The following is a 23,767-nucleotide window of genomic DNA, read 5'->3' as shown; positions in this document are numbered from 1 at the left end:
TTCGATCCGTGGGTTGCCCGTCATCGGTAGCCCGCATAAAGCCCCCAAATAGGGTGTTCCATGGGTGGTGAGGCAGCAGAATTGAGCCAGGCTGGATCCTGTGAATTTGGACATACTGTGCTAACCTTGAGCTGGCACAGAGATCAGTCCAGATCATGCCTTTCCACCTTCTACTATAGATTCAGGGAGGGGAGGGAAAGTGGTTTAAATTGTGCCATAAGTCTATTTTGGAATCCCAAAATATGGCCAACAGACTGATTTGAAACATAGCCTTTTTAATTTAATTTGTTAAGCTCCATCAAATAAAGCTTTTTACACCTTGGACTACTGGGCCTATGTACTTTGGCTTAGTCAGTTATATACAAGAAAGCCTTGAAATAGAGCTGAAGCTTTTCCCCACTAAGGCCATCCCTTCCCAAATGTCTTGCCCATGTCCTCAAAAATACCACTACTGATAAAATGCCTAATGCCCCATGGTTTTCCAGAGTAGCAGGAAAGAGAATGAACTGTCTCAAAATGAATGATCACTTCTAAAAAATGGTAAGGAGGCCAGAAAGATCCAGATGATTTCCTCCTGCTGCTATTGCTGTTCCCTGAAAGAATGAATGTAAGAACAAATCAAAATAGACGTGAAGAGCAAAGCGTTGCAAATTATACATTAAGGCATTCAGCCCAATTCTAAACAAACATTGAAAATAAATGTCCCTGAAATATTTCAAAATAAATGCTTCTTTAGATTATGCTTTTTTGCCCAGAGTGCTTGATTCTGTATTTAATTTTTATTTACATTCAAAACTGTATTTGTGGTTGTTGTTGTTTAAAAATCTCTCTGATATGCTCTTTTCAAAGAACCTTCAGTTACTTGGAGCTACAGCCATAGAAGATAAGTTACAAGACCAAGTACCTGAAACAATAGAAACTCTAATGAAAGCAGATATTAAAATTTGGATCCTTACTGGAGATAAGCAAGAGACTGCAATTAACATTGGTAATGTGTAAGACTTCAGTCTTCATGCTAGCTACATTGTTCTTTTAAGTCTTTAAATAATAGTAAAATAATAATAATGGAAAGAAATATGCATTTGTGTACTGGAAACAAGTGAGTGTTGCTCTTTCTGACCTAGACCTGCATTTACCCTAAGGTGCCCTGAGAAGCAGGTGTCACTTGTGAGAAAGCGCTTCCTCTTGGCTACAGGCTAGGATGCAAAGATGAGGGACAGAGTGCCCTTGCCAAGCTAGAAGGCAACAGGATATTTCTGGCTTGAGAAAGAAGAAATAATGTCATTCACCGTGCTGCCTCTCCTCTCCCCCTTACACCACCCACTGAGGTAGACTCATTGCTAAGGCACAAGCTAAACCCCGAAGTGGCTTTTTCTCTTGCCACTTCACCATAAAGAGGAGCAAGCAAGACACTATTCACACTGCCCCTCCCTCTCTCCCCTGCCTGGAGAAGGCATGATCCAGAGAGTCTGACTACAAGTATCAAACCATCTTTTGCCTGTTGGTAGCAGCGGACATTCCTTCACAGGGTCCAGATTCAGAATGCCTTTCTCCTCCTTCCCAGGGGAAGGAGTTGCTCTGCCCCCCAGTGTGACCCTCCCCATGGTCAAAGATAGTTGGGGTCCTTTCAGGTCGTCAGGTGCCCTGTGTTTTCCTCTGCCTTTTTCATGAGTTTCCTCTCTCTGTGTCCTCTCCTGTTGTTGTTGTTGTTGTTGTTGGAAGGGGAAAAGCATCTGTCACAAACAGATGCTTTTCCCCTTCCCCTGCAGTGGGAACTCCCCATACTCTTATCAAGGATGCAAACATGAATATCACTGAAGATCCAATGGTGCAGGTAGCTGGCAGTGCTGGCAGAGATAGGTCACAGGGCAAATAATCCTATATATCCAGGCATAAAAGTCAAACACCAACACTGATTTCTCTTAATAAAATATTGCATTTCTTTCTAATAGGGCACTCATGTAAACTCTTGAGAAAGAACATGGGGCTGCTTGTCATAAACGAAGGCTCTCTTGATGTAGGTATAATTGAAAAAAACGTGCTAATGCCTACGTGCTATCATTTATAATGCATGGGTGTCTGGAAAACCTTTAAACCATCAGTTTAAAGTCATTGGATCAAATGACTAAAAATATACAACATGCAGGAAAGCGTGTATGTGGCTGACACATATATCCCCTGGTAGCCTCTAATAAAAGAATTCAGCCTTTTCTTGCTGCTGCTCCAGTTTTTGTTCTTCTGCTTGGAGGGGGCAGGATAACACTGAACGCAATGATGGTGTGTCACGTGTTTATTTTACTAGGCTTTATCAGAGAGAGAAATATGGGTCGGTGACAGCGATGCATCGTTGTAAAGTCGAGCCAGTCCCAGACATTCTTCACTTCAGATGCTTCCTAATTTGAGATTAAATGTAGCTGACTCTTTGTATGCCACCAGAGGGTGGTACTGAGTTACTGAACTTAAATGACATTAAAAAAGAACAGTAAGACAAGGACAATATGTAAAAAATAGCAAGTGATAAGTAATACAAATTGAAGTACTGATACAATATATTGGCTAAGGGTAAGAACTATGCATCCATTCAAATCTCACCTCCGTAATAAACTTTATAGGTGGCCTTAGGCAAGCTATTACTCTATTAGCTTCATCTCCTCAATCCCCCTCTGCAATATAGGGATGATAATAATAGCCTACCTTACATGGATGTTGAAGATGTTCTAAGTGATACTTTGAATACTTGAAATGCTCTCCAAAAATTGCCAAATGTTATTTTTGTACAATAATGTGAAAATGCAAAAAAGAAGAAAGGTCAGGCATAGTTAATACTTTGGAATTCTGTGGATTTCTGTAACATTATTCTTCTTAAATAGTAGGATGTGCTTAATAATTGAATTCCTTGCTGTGGGTCCCATTATACTGAAATGGCATAATTTGATCATTTCCTGAAAACGGAGAGCACAAATGAATATTGAGAATCTGATTTTAAGATAGCTTGCACCCATATGGTTCATGGCTAAAATAGTAAATGCCATTCAGCTGGGGGGGGGGGGGAATGAAAGAACTACAAGTGTTATAAATCATGGAATTTACATTTCTGTAGGTCAGTGGTCACCAGGCTTTCTGGGTCAGTAGGCACTGGTAATAATACTCCCAGCTAATGAGTCTGTAATAAAAGGCAACAGATTATATTGATGTAATCCCACTGAACTTGTTAGCAGTATACCTGTGTACGTGGTAAAAAACGTCATCCACTAAACATCTCCCCAAGAGGGTCTCCTGGCTTTTACAGTGGGATTTTTTATTTTCCCTGGCTAGGTGCTATTTTGTGGCAATACTGATGTGGTCTTTATTTATCTTTGCTGTTTTAAAAGCTACTGGTGTATTAGTTAAATCAAGGCAGAATATAATAGTTTCATAATTAATTGATAAATCTGTATCAAAAGTGTTCAACGGAATTTAAGTGATTCATATTTTTGTTGGTGATTTTTTTATAGGCAACAAGAGAGACATTAAGCAATCATTGCAGCACTCTTGGTGATGCTTTGAGGAAAGAAAATGATTTTGCTCTTATTATTGATGGTAAAACACTGAAGTATGCATTGACATTTGGTGTAAGGCAATATTTCCTCGATTTGGCTCTGTCGTGTAAAGCTGTTATTTGTTGCAGGTAAAACTTTTTCTTCTTGAAAACAAAGTATTCATACAATTTTGAGAAGTATAGCTCCACAAAAAGTGTTTTCTATTTTTAGAGTAATTTAGGTTATTAAGTAGTTTTTGGAATGGGATTTTTAAAATAATAAAAAAGTACAATATGGAAAAAAGGCATAATTTTAACAGTCTGCCACAGTGCCATGTGTCCTCTTTTTCCAGGACACGACCTCTTTTTCAGGGTAAAATTTGGGACAAACCGCATTTATTTGCTTTTAATAGCTATTTTGCTCTTCAAAATATGGCAACCCTACACTTAAAAATATAGTTATATGAAACATTTGTTCTTTTGTATTGCATGTGATATGATCAACAATATCATAATTTCTTAGCAATACCATGACTGGATGGGCTTTCCTAAAGCCTGCCAACTAATTTGGAGAATGGCCTCAGTTCATGCTGGTGCCAGACTACCATAATTTACTGATTTTGGTTTCTCTTGGCTTCTCAATTTTCCAATCAGTTTCCCCCAATATTTTGCAGTTTGTGAATCTTAAACACACACACACACCACCACCACAACAACAACAACTACTACTACTACTACTACTACTACATGAAAAAACAATGGCTTCCAGTATAATGTGAAATCATAAAAGTTACATAAAAAGCATGCAATAGAAATTGTAGTTTTCTTTTCTGCCTTACATTTAGAAAAATAAAATGATAAAATGGAATTTTTCAAAACATTTCTTTTATAGAGTTTCACCTCTTCAGAAATCTGAAGTTGTAGAAATGGTCAAAAAGCAGGTAAAAGTGGTAACATTGGCAATTGGTGATGGAGCAAATGATGTTAGCATGATACAAACAGCGCATGTTGGTGTTGGCATTAGTGGCAATGAAGGGCTACAAGCAGCTAATTCTTCAGATTATTCAATAGCTCAGGTAAATCCACTGATAAATGAAGTTTTAAAAGACAGTTGTTTCAAGTGATAGATGCTGTATACATATACCTAAACTTACTTCCATTATCATTTATAGTTCAAGTACTTGAAGAACTTGCTATTGGTCCATGGTGCCTGGAATTATAGCAGAATTGCTAAATGCATCCTATACTGCTTCTACAAGAATATTGTCCTTTATATTATTGAGGTAATTATGGCATCCTATGCTACTAACATGAGTCTGACCAAACTGCGGGAGGCAGTGGAAGATGGGAGTGCCTGGCGTGCTCTGGTCCATGGGGTCATGAAGAGTCGGACACGACTAAACGAATAAACAACAACAAAAATGCCAGAATATTTCTTTTCAAATTGGAGCAATCTGTGAACTTTAAAAAACCCATATATGAAGTGTAAAATTATTCTGTGTGTATTTTTGTGCATTTTACAGAGGTCACTTGCACTGTGTTTACAGGCTCCAATGTGCTCACAAGTACTTCCTCTTGCCATAGTCTCAGTAAATCTGCTCAAAAATCCACAGTTCATGAGGCTGTTTGCTCTTCCTGTTCTGTTCCTGTTTGCACTGACTTAGCCTATCCTACATGCGCCCCCATTGCTGCCCACAGCTCTTTCTCAAAATTCTACATGTACTGACTGGTCCATGAAAATTGGCAACCCCTAGATATATATATATATATATATATATATATATATATTCATATTCTATTTTGATATGTAAAACCCAGTTCAAAATAGAAATACAGTGGTACCCTGGGTTATACACACGATCCGTTCCGGGTCGCCGTGCGTAACGCAGGCGTGCGTATCCCAAACGCACGAAAAAACCCCTAAAAATCCTGAAGTAGTGTGATTTGAGCGCTTCTACGCATGCGCGAAGTGCACAGAAGCGTTCTGCGCATCCGGGGGTCGCGCATGCTCCGGAAACGCTTCCGGGTTGCGGGCGTTCTTAACCCGAATGTACGCAACACGGAGCGTGCGCAACACGGGGTATGACTGTACTGATTACTGGTTGCTAATATGAAAGCAGCACACATTTTTACATAATAACATAATTAAAATAATTAAAACAAAGAAAAATAAATATATATACAATGCTTCATCTTCTAAGGATAGTGGCAGGAAATCAGTTAATTTTCATCTCCAGCAGGAATTTAAAGGGACACATTTTCCACAAATGTGGGATAAATATGAAAATTGTGGTGCCTTGGTTCTGTCCTTATGGAAAAGTCCTGGCACTCAGAAGAGCCTTTAAAAAGTGCATAGTTAGAACCAAACCATACCGTCTCACTGAGACCTTGTTTATCTCCTTCCATCCCACTACTCTGAGCAAGGTGTCATCCATACCTTCATACAGTCGTACCTTGGATCCCAAACGCCTTGCGAGTCGAACGTTTTGGCTCCTGAACGCCGCAAACCCGGAAGTGAATGTTTCAGTTTGCGAACATTTTTTGGAACCCAAACGTCTGACGTGGCTTCCGATTGGCTGCAGGAGCCAATCAGAAGCCATGCCTTGGTTTCCAAATGTTTTGGAAGTTGAACAGACTTCTGGAACGGATTCCGTTCGACTTCCGAGGTACCACTGTATATGAAAAACTTTAATAGGCCCTTGCCTATTTAAATCAAGCAATCCTTACATTTTGTTAATTCTTTAGCAATTTGAATTCCTACGTGTCTGTTAAGCATCCATGATTAGAAATGTACTATTTTCTAAAGGAGTACAAGCGAACAACAGAGAACCTGCACAGACAACGCTGACACCAAACCCTACACATATTAAGTAAAACAGAAACATCGTCACCCTACCCCACCCATCCCACCCACCTCTCTCCTCCTTCACTCCCTAATGTCTCAACAACAACCGATTTGTAAAAATGTTATATGGAAAAATACGAGAGAGACATTGCATTACCGTTGTAAATCAATAAAATATTTAATAAAAATATTAAACAAAAAAAAGAAATGTACTATTTTAAAAATAAATTTAGAACCAGGTTCCCTTGTGGGCCCCCCCCCCCCCAAAATATTGTGTGTTAAAAGACCAAATTGTTCACAAAAACCAATCACATCCTTATAAACAGAGAATTTATAATAATTCATACAGCTGTGATGTTAAAAAAAATGGATCACAGCTAGGTCTGTGTCACATTGATTGCTAATTTCATTTTACTAACTTGCTCTTTTTAAACATATCAATATTTGTACTGTGAAATATTTTAAATCAGTATAATATATTTTGTATTCAAAAGAGAAAAAAATGGACAATGGTAAAGTATACTTCTGAGTGGAATTGTCTTTTTGTGAGCCATTACTATTGTTATATTTAGATAAATAGATGTAGAATGACTCCTCAGTTGTGTTTTATTGTATGGTCTAATTAAATACTAAACTCTATTATTTCCCTCTGTTTTTCTTGCTGAATTTGAAACTTTGCTCAGATTTAACACATTTTAAAACACTAAATGTGTCCAAATAAGACTGACTAGCTTCAAAAATCTCTTCCTTAGATATGGTTTGCATTTGTTAATGGATTTTCCGGACAAATACTGTTTGAAAGATGGTGCATAGGACTTTACAATGTGGTAAGATATTGTACCTTATTTATTCTGACATTTTAATTACTGTTAAAATACACTGATTCCTCAACAAATTGATCCCATGGTGTGTTTTCTTTATATGTTAGATGTTTACAGCCATGCCCCCACTGACTCTTGGAATATTTGAGAGATCCTGTCGAAAAGAAAATATGCTAAAATACCCCGAATTATACAAGACTTCTCAAAATGCCCTGGATTTCAACTCTAAGGTAGAAAATAGTTTAGTTATCTTTAGAATAGCATCATATGAATGTACATCCTGTTTCAGTTCTGCATGATTAAAGGGGATTAAGTATATGATTACTAATGAAACTATTTTGCATCACCACAAGGCTGTAAAATAATTGAATAAAATGTCACAAAAATGCAATCCACAAATTGCTGTGCTGCACTAATTTTTCCCTCCCTCTTAACAACTGCATAAAGAGTATCGACCCAGCAAGCCTCAAACACACCTTAACTCTGGACCTGGTAGCATACATGAATTTTGTGCCAGGGCTGTTTAAAATGAAAATGGCACATGTTTTCATATTTGTCATTCGTGGTACTGGATTTTTTCTTTAGAATGTTTTATACCATATTTTAATCTTTTTGTTTTTCATTCCCATTTATTCTGTGGTATTTTGGATTATAAACGTTTGAATTTTGAACTTCCATATTTTATTTTATTTTATTTTAAATATTTTTATTAATTTTTCAACAAAAATAAAAAACAAACACAACAACAACAACAAACAAAGAAAACTATAGATAGAAGCAATATCCAATCCATAAAATGGGATTCTCCGAATCCTGTGACTTCCTTCCCCCCTCCCCTGGTTCCTTAAATTTCTTTTTCATCTGCATAATATTTCTACTCCAAATTATTTTTCTACCTCAAATTTCTTACATTACAGTTTACAGTTTATTTTATTTCGGCTTTAAGCCCATAGACATAACAAACAAGAACAGAGAAAATGCGCACATTCTGATTTACAATTACTAGCAACAGAATAGGTTAAAAGATATACAAATTAAATAAGTTATGTTGTGTAATTGCGTCTCTTGAGTGTCACTACTGAGGTTAAAAAGCTTGCCATTTGTAGAGTAACAATTGTATCAGAATCTTGCAACAAAAGAGCAAGATGAGACTCTTCCAAATACCCGGGCAATTTTTGAATTAGTGGGTACATTATTTCTAAAATTACAAGTGTTCTTAAAATCCTGCCACCGTATTAGCCTGTTTACAATACTTTTGTAAGTACATAATAAACTTTTTTAATTTTATTTTAAATTTCATGTCATCTTCATTTCTGAGCTTTCCAGTTAATTTAGCCATTTCAGCGTAGTCCATTAACTTGGGTTGCCAATCTTCTGGGTCGGGACTGCTTCCTCTTTCCACCTTTGAGCTAACCGTATCCGGGCGGCCTAAACTTCCATATTTTAAAGCTTTTTAAAATTGCTTTTTCAAAGTATGTCGGAGTGACTTTAGCAATCAGCACAGAGCATAAAAAGAAAACAAAAAAGGCAAACTCGGTTTTTTATTCATAGATTATGTTTTTGTTCTTTGCATTTATTTTGTTGTTGGTCAATGGTCAGTTGCTCATAGATTCAGAATAATGTCTACAGCCACACCACCCTGAAAGCACCCGATCCCATCTGATCTCAGAAGTTAAGCAGGGTCGGGCCTGGTTAGTACTTGTGATGGGAGAATAACCATATAGACTAAACATACCCCAAATAGTGCAACAAATAATGTGACAGCTAAATAAACTTTTAGAAAATTCGGATTAGGGTCTCATATTCATATGATAAACAGTGTTTTTGCAGAATATTTGAAGATTCTTTTTAGTTGTGCGAGTATCTGCATTGTGATGGTTTTAATTCTTTGTTAGTTTTAGAAAGCTTGTATATTTTGCAGGGTTTATTTTGAGTAAGTTTTCTGAATAAACGCTTACAAGCTACCTGCGGAGACAGAATGGTTGATTCAGGCTTGATGTGCAGAGGATCTGGAATCATTTGTTGCATGGGTTTGTTATGTTAAAAAGGGTCAGAGTTTGTGGAGCCACGAAGGAGGTTAAAGGATTAGCATGTAACAATAAGTACCGGTCAGGAAAATGGAAAAGTGGGCCTAATTTTCTTGCATCCACCTGTGCTTTCTGTCAAATAAAACTTGTGGCAAAGGCATAGCAAGGAGGAGAGAGAAAGGTTAATGAGCAACACAAGTTCAAATGTGCTAAAGTATTGTGGCGTAAATTGGATCATAGAACCTTACTTACTTGGGAAAAGTAACAAAGAAGTTAGAGACATGGTGGAACATTTTTTGAGGCAGGCAACTCAATTTCTGTTGTTTGAGCAACTTAAAACTATTAATGCCCTTCTGTTAAACACAATAAAGATTATGTTTTGGGAAAGTATATCTGATTATAAAACATGGTTATCTACTATATGAAAGAATTTACCAAAAGCTCTCTTCTTACTTAGTTTTTATATAATGTACAAAATGCTGGGTTTCTGCGTTTGACTAGACTTGCCACATTTTACAGATGTTTCTAACACGCATATAGTAAAAAGAAACAATTATAGAAAAAATGTGTAATGAAGAAACAGTTGTGTATCAACAACTAATTTGTTTCTCTCTTTTTTCTTTTCACTCTGTATTTTGAAATTGTTGTTTTTTCATCTGTCCTCCTGTTATACTGATTAGGATATAGAATAAAACCACAAACACTTAATGCTTAATGCTGATTTAGTGCATAATCAGTTAGTAGAACAAAGATGTTTTTACAATTTGGCTTTGGTTTTTCTATAGAAGGCATTCATTTCTTTAAAAACTAAAAAATTAAAAGTGAAAGATAGTGAACATCTTTCGAGAAACATAAACATAAATAAATGACCCATGAAGAGCTGTGAGGCAGAAAATGCATCAGCTATATTAGTTCTTAGCAGTGGCCTTTTGAAAAACACGTTTTCTGAATCTAACTAAAAGATAAAAAGAAGGTCAGAGTTCACACAGTTAGTTTTACCTCAACTGGTTCTCAGGAATGTTTGTTTTCCCTTAGGTTTTCTGGGTTCATTGTTTAAATGGCCTCTTCCACTCAGTAATTCTGTTTTGGTTTCCACTAAAAGCCATCCAGTGTGGTAAGTAAATGAAATACAGAATTTGAAAATACTGTATGTATTTAAAATGGCAATATCCAGGGTTACACTAAAGCAAATTCTGTAATCTGATCTTAAATGTGGTCTTCTAACAGTTGATCATTATATTGTCTCTTTTTCAATTTGGGGAGCTAAAACATCTTTTTAAATTGCTAGTGTCATGTGATTTGGGGTATAATTGTTATGTAATAATGCAACAATGTTATACTAGTCTTATTTTAGTACATATCGATAGAAGTTCTTTTTGGATCTGTCTTCTTTCAAGCTGCATAGAGGGTCTTTTTCCAAACTGTGTTCCTGGAGAACTGGGAGTTTATTCAACTTGTAGAGGTTAATTTGGAAGTGTGTTTCCAAATACAAGTATGTATCCTCCCAAGTTTGAATTAGTTATAAGCCAAAGGAGATAAACTAAGTAGATCAATAAGTTATAAACCAAAAACCTCAGCTTTATATCAGACTAGTGGTTGGTAAATTAAAAGAAATTATTCTGGCAGAATAAAAACCATTGGGTTTGATGCAACTGTTTTCTTCAGTGAATGGAATTAACTTCTTTCAGCAGAAATGGTCTCCTGTCAGAGGAAAAGAACTCTTGGATCTAAGCCATAAGATGTCTTTGGAAATAATGATAAACTGGTTTATTGTTACAGGAATGAGCCTTGGTTCACATGTTCCCCATGAGATAGGAAGATTTTGCTACAGTTTAATGTTGAATCCTAAACTTTTGTTCATCTTAACTGTGGTGTGTTGAAACAAGCTATAAACTTATTGAAACAAACCATACACTATGCTTTGAAGGTTTCCCCCCCGTAAAACATAGTTAAGATTAACCACCGTTTGTTCTGCTTTGGACATAACACTAATCTGCAGTTACCGTATTTTCCGGCGTATAAGATGACTGGGCGTATAAGACGACCCGCAACTTTCCCAGTTAAAATATAGAGTTTGAGATATACTCGACCACAGATTCTCCACCCAGCGTATAAGACGACCCCCGACTTTTGAGAAGATTTTCCTGGATTAAAAAGTAGTCTTATATGCCAGAATATACAGTAGTTAAAAAATGGAAGTGAAAGCTTTCAATATCATCTGCACAGCCATCTAAGACTTATTCCAATAACAGTAAACCATATTTTATTATTACCACCAAACACAGCCATAGAGTCTAACAGGAGAAGTGCAGTAACCACACATTTTTGCCCAATGAACTTTACCATTTGTACAAAGCACTTCATAGAATCATAGGAATCTAGAGTTGAAAGATACACCAAGGGTAATATAGTCCAACCCCCTGCAATTCCGGAAACTCGGCTAGATCATACATGACAGATAACCATTCAACCTCTGCTTAAAAACCTCCAATGAAAAAGAGTCCAGCACCTTCTGAGGGAGCCTGTTCCACTGTTGAACTGCTCTCACCATCAGAAAGTTTTTCCTGATATTTTGTTGAAATCTCCTTTCTTGTAACTTGAAATCATTGGTTTGGGTCCTAGCCTCCAGAGCAGAAGAAAACAAGCTTGCTCTATCTTCCACATGATAGCCCTTTAGATATCTGAAGATGGCTGTAATATTTCCTCTCAGTCTCCTCTTTCCAGCTAAACATACCCAGCTCCTTAAACCATTCCTCATAAGGCTTGGTTTCCAGACCCTTGATCATCTTGGTTGCCCTCCTCCAATTTGTCAATATCCTTCTTAAATTGTGGCACCCAGAACTGGACACAGTACTCCAAGTGTGGTTTGACCAAGGCAGAAAAGAGCAGTACTATTACTTCATTTTATCTGGACATTATACTTCCATTGATGCAGCCTAGAATAACATTAGCTTTTTTTACACACTACTGACTTGGGTTAAGCTTGTATTCTACGAAGACCCTCTAGAACCTTTTCACATGTGCTACTGGCAAACAAGGTGTCCCCCCTCTTACATTTGTGCAGTTGGTTCTTCCTGCCTAAGTGCAGAACCTTATATTTGTCCCTGCTTAAATGCTTTTGGTTGTTTGAGCCCAGTTCTCCAATCCGTTAAGGTCATCTTGAATCCAGTTTCTGTCTTCTGTGGCATTGGCTACCCCTGTGAGTTTGGTGTCATCTGCAAATTGGATGAGCATAGCCTCAATTCCATTGTCCAAGTCATTTATAAAGACATTGAACAACAACAGACTCGGGAAAGAACCTTGTGGCCTCTGACCTACCACTTTTTTCCAGGATGATGGGAACCCATTAGTGAGCACTCTTTGGGTTCAGTCAGTCAAATCCACCTAATAGTTACCTCCTCCAGACCACATTTTACCAGCTTCTCTGCAAGAATATCATACAAAAGCCTTACTGAAATCAAGATACACTAAGTCCACAGGATTCTCCTTATTTACTCAGCTTGTAGTAAAAACAAAAACAGAAATGAGATACATCAGGCATGACTTGTTTTTGAGAAACTCATGCTAAGTCTTAGTCATCACAGCATCCTTAAACTGACCATATTCTGCCTCAAATTAAAATAGTTTTATCCATGGAAAGAAACCCAAGGGAACCGTTCTTTGGCAATTTAAGCAGAAATTTATATTATAGAATCATTTCCATGAATAACCCCAGTTTTAATATTTCTGATGTTCTTACCTTACAGATACTGTATTTGCCAGTGGTAAAACTTCAGACTATTTGCTTTTGGGAAACACAGTATATACCGTAAGTATTGCTAATGTGAATGTAAATTGTGTCCTAGGCAGAAGAGTATGCTAGAAATTTGATACTGGGTGATTCTTTATTCCAATCTTAATATTATTATTTTAGCCTGTGGGTTGGCTGTTTGTTTGATTGATTGATTTATCGAATGATGGATTGATTTAACCAATTTATATACCATTTAACAAGGGATAAGCAGGTATAAACAGTGTACAGTAAGGTTAACCAAAGAAAACCAGATACAATATATAAAATCAATTAAAATGCACTATAAAATCAGAAAACTTAAGTTTGTGCACCCTGAGCAATCAGAGCAGGGTGTAAAATAACTTCTCATAAGAAGCCTGTGTAGCCTCCCTTCAGCAACCCTTCAGGTTCAATGTGCTACATCTTTTCCAGCCCATTCCTCTCCAAATGGAGAGTCATCCACACCTCTTAAGACACCCAACAGCTTCTCCAATTTCTGGTGCTTGAGGATGAATGGATTCCTAGGTGCTTGTGTAGTTTTCTACTACTGCCTGTACAGTTGATTCTTGAATGTGCTGTTCTTGATTAAATCACCCCCTGGATCTTTTGCATTTGAATTTATGCTGTCTCATAGCATAAAAGGGCATTTTATCATCTCATAATAATTATTATAATGCTATTATTATAAGCTATTGCTGGCCTTCACCCTAAGGTCCTGGGGCAGGTTCCAACATTAAAATGCAACATTAAAAACAGGTTGAAACAACTTGAAATCATGGAAATAAGATGGGTCCTAAAAATATATACCTCAAGGGTCAAAAACCATCGTAAAGAGGTGCGTCTTCAGAATTCTCCAGAAGCTGTATAATGAAGGTGCCAGATGGACATCTGTGGGGAGGAAGTTCCATAACTTAGAGAGTGCCACAGAGAATGCTCTCTCACAGGCTACCATCCTGAGCTTCTGAGGACAGAAAAACTACCTCTTCTCCCTCTGCCAGTTTTAGCACCCAGGAGGGTCAATAGAGAAGAAGGCTGTCTTTCAGTTATTCATGTGTTAGATAGCTTTAGATGGAAGGCTGGCATCAAAAGAGCTACTTTAGCCTTTGCTCAAATGCTTGACTACATCAGTAGAGTTTGAAACTTCATTTATTTGAACAGCTGGCTTCTTCCCCCATGTCATAAGACAAACAGTGAGAATCACCTCCCTTTCAAAAGCCGTTTGCTATGTGCCATTGAGCAATGACGTAGCTACCCCCCAGTGGCGCCTGGGGCAGTTGCAGGTGTGCCAGGGTGCGCACACGCCACGCCAAAGGAGCAGGGCACGCCCTCGGAGCTAGGTCCCTCAGGAGCACCCTCCAGCTGGAGAGGAGCTGCTGCAGCACTGCCAGCAAAAGCAGCGCGGTGGACTGGGGCCTCCAGCTGGCCCCTGGACCCTTCTCCCCATTCATTCTCTTCCACCGCTTCCAGGCTCCACAAGGGGCAAGGCTGATGGACAGCTGGGAAGCTTTGCACACCTTGGGAGCACTTCGACCTGCTTTTTTGGTGACACGGGGAGAGAGCTGCAGCCTCAGGGGTAGGGGAAGTGGAGGAGCTGACTTCCCTGCCTCAATAAGTCACCTTCACTGATCCCAATGACTTTATTTTCCTTTTTGGCATGGAAAGAGGAGCTGTGACTTGGAAGGCAATGATCCCCGCCCCCTCCAACCACTTTTGGAGCTTTGCAGGAGGAACCAGTCGATCCGTTTTGTCCCCCTTCCTACCACAACAAGCCTCGCTCTTCTCCCTTTTGATCCAGCTTCTCTCATCCCCTCTCTGCTCCTCCCTCCTGTCACCACCACCACTTCTCCTGCAGGGGAGATTTCTAGGCATCCAAGAGGGACAGTGGCTCTGTCACCCTGCAGGAATCATACCACCCTCCAGCCCCATTCCGCCCAGTGTGCTTCGCCACCCCCACCCCTGCCTTCCTACACTACTGCTATTGAGGATGAGGTGGGGATGCAATTTGAGGAAACCAACACTGCTATTGAGGATGAGGTGGGGATGCCATTTGAGAAAACCAACACTCTTTTGGTTTTTGTAAAGCTATCTGAATGTTAAATTTTAATCAGGAATCTTATTCAATTATAAACATGGCTTTTTATTTTGTTTTTTGTTTTTTATAATAATTTTATTGATTTTACAAATATAAATTATAACAGTCATGTTTTCATCTGCTTACAGTGGTCTCCTAGATAAATTATAAACTTTTCCTATTCCTTGTTGAAGTTTTGGTTTTCTTGGTTCCTGAGCTTTCTGGTCAGTTTTGCCATTTCGGCATACTCCAACAGCTTAATTTGCATTCCTCTCTGGTAGGGACTTTGTCTTCTTTCCATCTCTGGGCTAGTAACATCTACATGGCTGTTGTCATTTACATAAAAAGTCTTTTCTGTTCCTTTGGAATATTGGTACCTACAATTCCTAATAAAAAAATTATTGTTTTTTTTACAAAAGTTATTTTAAACATTTTTTTCAATTCATTGTATATCATTTCCCAGGATGCTTTTGTTACCTTACTGCATATGGTAGAAGGTGCCTTCTTTTTCCTTACATTTCCAGCAGATTTTTGTACTTGTCTTATACATTTTTGCTAACTTACTGGGAATTAGCACTGGTACATCATTTTCATATAATTTTCTTTTAGCGTACAACATGCCAAGAATTTCAAGTCATTTTTCCATAACCTTTCCCAATCTGAAAGTTGGATATTGTGTCTCAAATCCCTCACCCAGTGTATCATTACAGATTTAACCTGTTCACCTTTTTGCATGCCATTCCAAAAGCAAATTTTGAAACGTCATACTTCCCTTGGAGTTGAAGCACTGTTATATCGGTTAAGGAAAAGTAGCTAATTTCTCTCTCTTTTTAGTTTGTAGTAATAACTGTGTGTTTAAAAGCTGGATTAGAGACCTCATATTGGACTTTGGTAAGAAATTATTTTTAAAATAGCTCATGTTACAATATATAATAAAGCAATAAGTGTAAATTTACTGTAATTTATGTAACAGAGTACTGACCTAAATAGGTTGACGAGGAGTTAACTGGGCTGTGTTTATTTAAAGAACACCTGGATAGAAATTGGCAATATTAATAGGCAAAATAGGCATGTTAATCTGCAAATTCTGATAGCAATAAACCAAGGAAAAGAGGGAATGGGATAGAACTATAATCCTGCCTACCCAGAAGTAATTCCCATTGATTTCAGTGGGGCTTAATTCCCAGGTAAATAGAATGCAGCCTTAGTCTGGCTCTAACCATAATGGAAACATATTTTCTCCTGTTGACCTATTTTGCAGGTTTGACTGTTTGATTTTTATTCTTTCTTTTCCAGTTCAGCCACATAGCAATATGGGGCAGCATTGCACTGTGGGTAGTATTTTTCGGAATCTACTCTTCCTTATGGCCTCTAATTCCTATGGCCCCTGATATGTCTGGGGAGGTATGTTCGCCTTTTAACTAATTTCTGAATCTCTATGTAAAACCATACTTTTATTTTTGTTTGAGAATTGATTGGTCTGAGATTAATGACGTGCAGCCTATTAACACTTCAGAACAAGCAGACTTTGGACATTTTGGCTTTGAGGTATCAGGTTTTCACAAGTTCTAAAAGCATTGACAAGTCTTTTGTTTTTTTGTGTGTGACCAATAACACCAGTTAATTGTAATTTGCATTTAAAATTGTTGGCTATATATCCCTGGGAGCCAAGTTTGCATCAGATTCCATTTGGTTTCATAAGACCAAAAGGGAAGGGTTATAACCAGAAGAGACTTGGCATAAACCACAACTCTCATACATTAGTATAAATTTGTAAACCACAAACTGAAGAAAACAGAATCCGTCCTCGGAACAGGCTGCCCCTGTTAGCGCCATTGTCTAAAATGGATCAGTTTGCCATTTCCCAGCTGACCTGCCTATGTGCAGAGAGATGTGAAAAGTTTGAGACAAAAATGCTTCTACTGATCAAGGAGGGAGCTTTCTTGTACAGAAAGGAAGGAAATACCTCGGTGGGATTTTATTTTTCTCCCTCTTCATCCAAATATACAAAGAGGCCTTCTGTCTTTAATGTGAATGTCGGCTTTAAATCTTTTAGTTTTGGATTAACTCTGCAAAAGAAAAAAATGTGACAGGCTTTCAGATATGACGCAGAAAAACTTTCCCCCCCTTCAATTCATGTTCTTCATTTGTAAAGCCAAAGGCTGGATTGACTGAATGGTAGGCGCCAGTTTGTTCCTTCTTTCATAGTTAGCATTACAATGGTAAGAATTAACATCCTAAGACCTACATTATCACTTCTGCTGTTTCATCAAGGAACGTTTAATACGGGATGGCTTACAGAACGATAGCTCTTTGCTCTGTTACCCTAATCTTAAAAAGTCATTCATTTAAAAATAGAGGTATGTTGTTTAAATCACATCTAGATCCATTTTTGCCTCCTGTTTTCTTATTCAGGACTTACTGTTTATTAATTGCAATCTATAAAACATTTACCTCACAGTGTTTGCTTGGGAGTGGTGGCTTTAAGAATTGGCTATGTTGTCTAACACGACAAAAGTCACATTTTCCATTATAACATTGTTTATGTTAAATTATGTTCTTTATCTTGCTTGTAAATCCACTTTTCCTTAAAATTGATTTTTAGTATTGAAACTGTTTTCGGAATTGCTTTATTTAAATTTTCACTTTAGCAACTGTGACATTAAATTAATCCTGCTTTACTTTTATATATTATTGGCTTAATGCTGCAATCTTCCTTGCACATAGGTGCTTGTTAAAGCAATACATACAAACTTGGCCTTTTTTTGGCGGGGGTGGGGGTTAATTGCCAAATAGCCTCCCTCCTGAAAGAATCATAAGCTGCTCTTTATATCAGATGGCATTTGAGTAGAAGAATCAGCATATTGGTATTTTCCCTGAGCGCTAGGAACAAGGCAAGCGATAAGTGTAATAAATAAACATTGCTTTAGATCCAAATGCTCAGTGCATGGAAGATGCTTCTACTATTGCCTGCAAAAGTGTTTAATATGAATTTCTTATGCACATCTCTCGATTGTCATTCTCCTGTGTTTGGAACTGGAGGTGAAGCGATTTATATATTTGTTTCAAACGCAGCCAAATTGACTACAGGTGCCTCCCCCCCCCCATCACAATTAATGGGGTTAGCAGTTCTGATCACTGGCCCCAAGACCCTTTGAATTCTCAAAGTTTCTGGGAAAGGGATTTTTGTAAACATCTCCCTTGAAATCAGGATGTCGCTCTTTAATTGGCCTTTTCCTATAGCTGAAGGTGAAGAAGGGATTGTGAAATTTAAAATGATAAGTGCCAGTCAACCCAAAACTGGTAGTACCTTTATTTATAATTTACTTATTTCATAAAATTTATATACGGTTTGATTATAAGGAAAAATCTCAAACCAGTTTCTCATGCTCTCATGTGCATTGGGGGATGAATAGTGTTAGACAGCTGCTGGCAATGCTTTTTCTACATAAGTCTATAAGGAGTACCAACATTCCAACATTGACACCTCTTACTGAACACATTCCCAATGGCTGTTTTTTTTCAATAGGTTACTATTTTTTTCACCATATTACCTAGCTTCATCTGAAAAGTTTCGTATTTCTTTTCTATAAATAACACCGTTGTTTAAATCCATGTAGGCAGTTATGATGTTCAGTTCTGGTGTTTTCTGGATGGGCTTACTAAGCATTCCACTGACAGCTTTGATCTTCGATGTAGCATATAAAGTGTAAGTATAATACTCTTTATTTATGTTTTTTAAAAGAAATTAACGGATTCATGTGTTAGTAACCCAAAGTTGTATTTAGAATGCAATATTTTACATGGGGCTTATTGCCAAGTAAATGAGAATACATGTCTACTCAGAAGTAAGACCCACTAACATCAGTGTCTTTATTCCCATGTAAATGGGTATAGAATTGCAGCCTTTTCCTACTAAATTATGATTCACCTTTATAGAAGGTTTATAGACCTATTAATGCAAATTTATGCAGATGTTAATTCTTTAAAATAATTGTTTTTCATATAAATTATAATCTGATAGTTAATATAAAATGCTAAAACAAAGCAGACATGGTTTCTGAAGTATACACCTATGAATTGAATGCTTATTTTTATAACCTTTCTCCAACCGTTAATTCTGAAAATTTATTTACAGTCTGTACTCTGTGTAAGCTACTGAAGTGTAACATGTATGCGCCTTCTTATGTAGCATTACTTTGAAGCTTAACTTTATATTGGTGTATAAAATAGATTTTTATACTGCAGATTTCTGTTTTAGTTTTTCTCAAATTTCAGCTTCGGTATGAGTTATCCAAAAGCATTTTTCATTGCAGAGTGAAAAGAGCAGCATTTAAAACACTGGTAGATGAAGTTCAGGAGTTGGAGGCAAAATCTCAAGATCCAGGAGCAGTTGTTCATGGGAAAAGGTACTGTAATACCTGTAAATAATCCACATCATTGCACAAGAAGAACCCCATTGTAATGTTGTTATGAAGCATTGCGATATTTTAGGTCTGATCCACACTTGCCAGCAAAATCTTGACTTTCATTGTTTTCTTTAAGATACTCTGCTCTTTCTTAATTGTGAAGCATTCAAGTCATAAATGTCACTGTGGAGATCCCATTCAAAAAGCAGAGGTTACTGGCATGTCTGATGGTTCTCTGCATTCAATGCTGTGTCTTAGGTTCTCCCATAAGTAGGAATTTAAAGAGCCTATGATGAAGAATTGCAATTGCCAATAAATAATCTCTTTTACAGTGCAGGCATATCCATGCATATTCGGAAGAAAGTCCCACTGAGCTCTGTGAGACTTACTCAGAGGAAAGCAGGTATAGGACTGCAACCCTAGGCAAAAGTGGTTATATCCACTAATCTGAGAGTAGGTTTAAGTGAATTCGGTTGGACTTAATTCTTAGGATTGTGCTTTTAGTTAACTTGCCACACCCTGCTTGATAGCCCCTGCTGAACACTGAATATTGTTTCACAGCTGAGTCATTATTTCAGATATCGGTGTATTGACATTTTATTTTATTTTTTAGCTTAACTGAAACAGCTCAGCTACTGAAAAATGTCTTCAAGAAAAACCATGTCAACTTGTACCGCTCTGAGTCTTTGCAACAAAACTTGCTTCGTAAGTATTCAAGACTTGACAGAAATAAGTACAAATCCAAAAGACAGAAATAACAGAATCACAGAACGTTTGGTTCTGCTTTCGTATTTATGTTTGGCCCCGTTAAATTACATTTCTTATTGCATAGCTTTAGTCCCACGCACCATGATTTTTAACGTTGGTTTATTATTGTTATTTTATTGGTTCTTATTGTGAGATGCTTTGAGGTCTTCAAAATGAAAAAGAGGGATACAAGTGTTTCCAAAAAAATATGCCAAGATGGGTTTTAGAAGACTATTAATAATAGATCCTGCATGCTTGGCTCCCCTTGCTCAAGATTTAATCACATGAAAGAAAGTAAATAGGAAAGTAAGAAAGGACCGTAATTGGAACCATAAGGTTGAATCCAAGAATGCCTTGCACAGTGGAAAGGCAGGTCTCCTAGCACAAGGTGGCTGCTCTGAATTGTGCCATTTCTACCCTCCCACTACATGCCCCACACCCCATTCAGAGAGTCCCATGTGGCTCCAACTCATAATTTTAAATGAGTAATGGAATTTAAACTCATTCTTCAAACATTGCTTTAGAATAGAGAACATATATCAGTTATTTTAGGTTGCAATCGTATACCAACTTTCCCAAAAAATAAGCACTATTGCACTCAGATTAATTTTAATAGATATGTATAGGATTGCACAAATAGTTCTATTCATTTTGTTTTTGTTTTATTTCTTTATTGCGTTTTTAGTTTTATGTAAAAAAAAGTCTTGAAGCAACTTAATAAGCTAAAATGTAAACAAGTAAAATCAATTAAAAACCAAATAAAAACAACATGCAAGTGTGGGCTGCATGTTGCTTGTGGCTTTGTGTCAGAGGTTGTGGGATGGTCTCCACCCAAAAAAACCTCAACAACCTTGGCTCCCCCCTAAAAAAAGAATTCCATCACCTCTATTTCTAGTGGGGGGCACTGGTGTTCAGCCAAATGCAAGAAGGCATAAATTTGTAGGGGGCACAGCTCAGTCAGTAGAGCAGGAACTGCTGGTTCCCTCTTCCAACATTCGCCACGCACAGCATCCAAGCTCGTTCCTTTCCCAAACTTTCTGGAACAGTCTGAAGGGGGCTTCTAAGAATGACTGAACATGCTAAAAAGCTCCCTCACAATTGACAAACCCAGAACAAGGCTTCTCTGTAATATGTCAGGGCTTCTTAGCATGTTGGTATTTAAACTGAGTGATTCTTTTTTGAAAATATTTCAGCCGAACTAGAACTGTAGTCCTTGTTTCTCACTCTAGTTTGCCTTTATAATTGCAGATGGTTATGCCTTCTCTCAAGACGAAAATGGGATTGTTTCACAATCTGAAGTAATAAGAGCCTACGATACTACAAAGCAAAGACCTGACGAGTGGTGAAGGAGAACTATGACACTGAGCTCTAATACTTGCCATAGTATGGCAAAGTAATATATATTTCCTGGGTCTGCTAGCAAGGTCCAGCAACAGATTAGAGGAAGATGTGTGTTGCTACTCTTATTCCCTGAAGTTTGAGTTCACATACTGAGTAGACATAAGCACTGTGCAACTATACTGTAATACACCATCTCCAAATTTTTCAACAAGTGTTACTTGGATTTTGTAAGCAGAGATTGAAAATAGCTTTCAGCCTTTGCCAACTACTTATTTACAGTGATGCTGAATACGTAACGTTCCTATATGTATATCCGGGACATAATGAACAGCCAGATTACTCGACATAGCATACATTGACAACCATAGCCTTTGCAAAGGTTTGCGAGCAGTGAATTATTTAAAGTACCTAGCCTTTGATTTCAACAAGTGCTAAATAACAATTTTAAATGTTAATTTATGTGTTGAAGTAAGATTTCAAAGCAAGACATTTATAGGTACACGTGTCAAACTAGCCTAAAAAGTTTGCCAAAGAATTTCCATATTTCTCATCTTAGTAATCATTTGCAGAGAAATTTTAAAGGGTGGCAACGTCAAGTGCGATATAAGAATTGCATGCTTGAAACTCTGTACTTGAAAAGTTTTACAATAATGTGAACTTGATACTGTTTGCTTTGTATTGCATTTATTTTTCAGATCTGCGGTCACTTTCACCTTTGGCCTTATACAAGCCTTTCATTCATGTTCATTTAACAGAAATGTGTACATTTAACACAGCAGCCATTTTCTATGTAAGGGGCATGTGTCTTTGAATTATAGACAAATGCTGGTCTGCCTTATATCCCTTCCATACACCTAAGGACCTGATCCAGGGAAACCTGTACACAGAAACGGGCTGTTTGCAAAGGTGTTTGTTTGACTGCCACCATCCGCCAACATAGCACACTTTCATTTTAATGGCACTGGTTACCTGTAAGGCCAGACAGAAAGGAAAAGGTGGTGACTTGATTCCAGTTTCCTTTCTGACAAACAGAGAGGAAAGAGACAGCCATGTTGCTCATTGTTCACACCTAGTGCCGGAGCACCATGCATGAATCCCATGTGAGTTTTCTTTCCCAAGCTTCTTTTGCATTTATAGGACCCAGACCAAAATGTTGTATCATGCACACATGCAAATGCTTGCTCTTAACTGGATTGGAGTGGAAGTGTACTTGAAAATGCTGGTTTTAATTTACACTTAAGTTGCCAGAGCAACTTACTACAAACGAAGTAATTTACTTTGGTGGTTTTCACGAGAACGAGGAACCCGAGTCATCGGCATTGCACGGCTTTCTGTTTGCACTACAAGACAGTTATTTAGTCTTGCTGTCAAATATATGTGTACAGTCCCAAATTTGATTTAAAGTAGACTATGCTGAAGTTTGAGGATTTTAACCAATAAATTGTTTTTCTTTTTTAAGGTGTAAATCTTGAAAGGTATAAGATGTAAAACTGCTAATAAAAGCAAGGAAAGTAAACTAACAAAAAAAAGTTTTCATACTCTGATCAGGAATGTAAGATTTCAACTCCTCACCCCCAAAAATATTGTAATTCAGTATTTTTAAATAAGTTTGTCTAATCAGGATGAGAAACAGAATCTGATACAATACTGCAAATTAACATGTGCTCTGCTATGAAGCCGTTTAAAAGCCGTTTCAGTATGTCTAATTTTAAAAATATATTTTATATAGTAGGTTTCACCTCTGATTTGAGTGCACTGTACAACTGTTCTACCTGTAGAAAGACAAATATAAATATTCTTATAAATGAAATATTTGTATGCGATGGTCCAACTTTTGAAAAGCAAAGTTTAATAGGAACATTGTATTTATTAAATGACGTAGAACATTTTATATACTTGTGATACACAGTTGCACTCACTCATAATGGCAAGGACACTGTTCTTTTTCACGAGTGATATTTAAACAGAAAATAAAACTGAAGAAAAAAAGATTCCAAAAGAGATAAACGAACCCTTGCTGAAAACAGCCTTGCTTCCCATCTTGCAGCCCGAAATTGCCTTCAGAAAAGCTACTTCAGGCATAGATAATGAATCGGCAAGGAGGGCCAAATCACTTGACCTGGAGCACACACAAAAATTCATGGCTTGCCCTTTCTAAAACTGGGCCTGTTTCTCAGTGAGACATGTCTCCTTCAACAGATTTCCCAAGTGAACAAT

General features: G+C 37.4%; 1 protein-coding gene across 5 annotated transcripts in view; it reads left to right on the top strand.

The window, feature by feature from the left end:
- ATP8A1 (ATPase phospholipid transporting 8A1) overlaps nucleotides 1–23,441 on the top strand; it is a 70,240-nt gene extending 46,799 nt beyond the window's left edge. For all 5 annotated transcript variants that reach the window (XM_033161003.1, XM_033161001.1, XM_033161004.1 and 2 more), the window contains 15 exons: nucleotides 850–988; nucleotides 1,953–2,017; nucleotides 3,495–3,667; nucleotides 4,410–4,593; nucleotides 4,690–4,800; nucleotides 7,115–7,189; nucleotides 7,291–7,413; nucleotides 10,246–10,324; nucleotides 12,957–13,018; nucleotides 15,888–15,944; nucleotides 16,350–16,457; nucleotides 18,674–18,762; nucleotides 19,370–19,462; nucleotides 20,076–20,167; nucleotides 21,458–23,441. In XM_033161003.1, the coding sequence (XP_033016894.1) occupies nucleotides 850–988; nucleotides 1,953–2,017; nucleotides 3,495–3,667; nucleotides 4,410–4,593; nucleotides 4,690–4,800; nucleotides 7,115–7,189; nucleotides 7,291–7,413; nucleotides 10,246–10,324; nucleotides 12,957–13,018; nucleotides 15,888–15,944; nucleotides 16,350–16,457; nucleotides 18,674–18,762; nucleotides 19,370–19,462; nucleotides 20,076–20,167; nucleotides 21,458–21,555 (1,548 nt within the window). In that variant the 3' untranslated portion in view covers nucleotides 21,556–23,441. The remainder of the gene's footprint in view (nucleotides 1–849; nucleotides 989–1,952; nucleotides 2,018–3,494; nucleotides 3,668–4,409; nucleotides 4,594–4,689; nucleotides 4,801–7,114; nucleotides 7,190–7,290; nucleotides 7,414–10,245; nucleotides 10,325–12,956; nucleotides 13,019–15,887; nucleotides 15,945–16,349; nucleotides 16,458–18,673; nucleotides 18,763–19,369; nucleotides 19,463–20,075; nucleotides 20,168–21,457) is intronic.
- The last annotated feature ends 326 nt before the right edge of the window (nucleotides 23,442–23,767 follow it).

This window comes from Lacerta agilis, chromosome 9 (assembly GCF_009819535.1).
Source record: "Lacerta agilis isolate rLacAgi1 chromosome 9, rLacAgi1.pri, whole genome shotgun sequence".
In the NCBI taxonomy this organism is placed as follows: Eukaryota; Metazoa; Chordata; class Lepidosauria; order Squamata; family Lacertidae; genus Lacerta; species Lacerta agilis.
The sequence above is the reverse complement of the archived record's forward strand: the minus strand, read 5'-3'. Positions and strand labels throughout refer to the sequence as shown.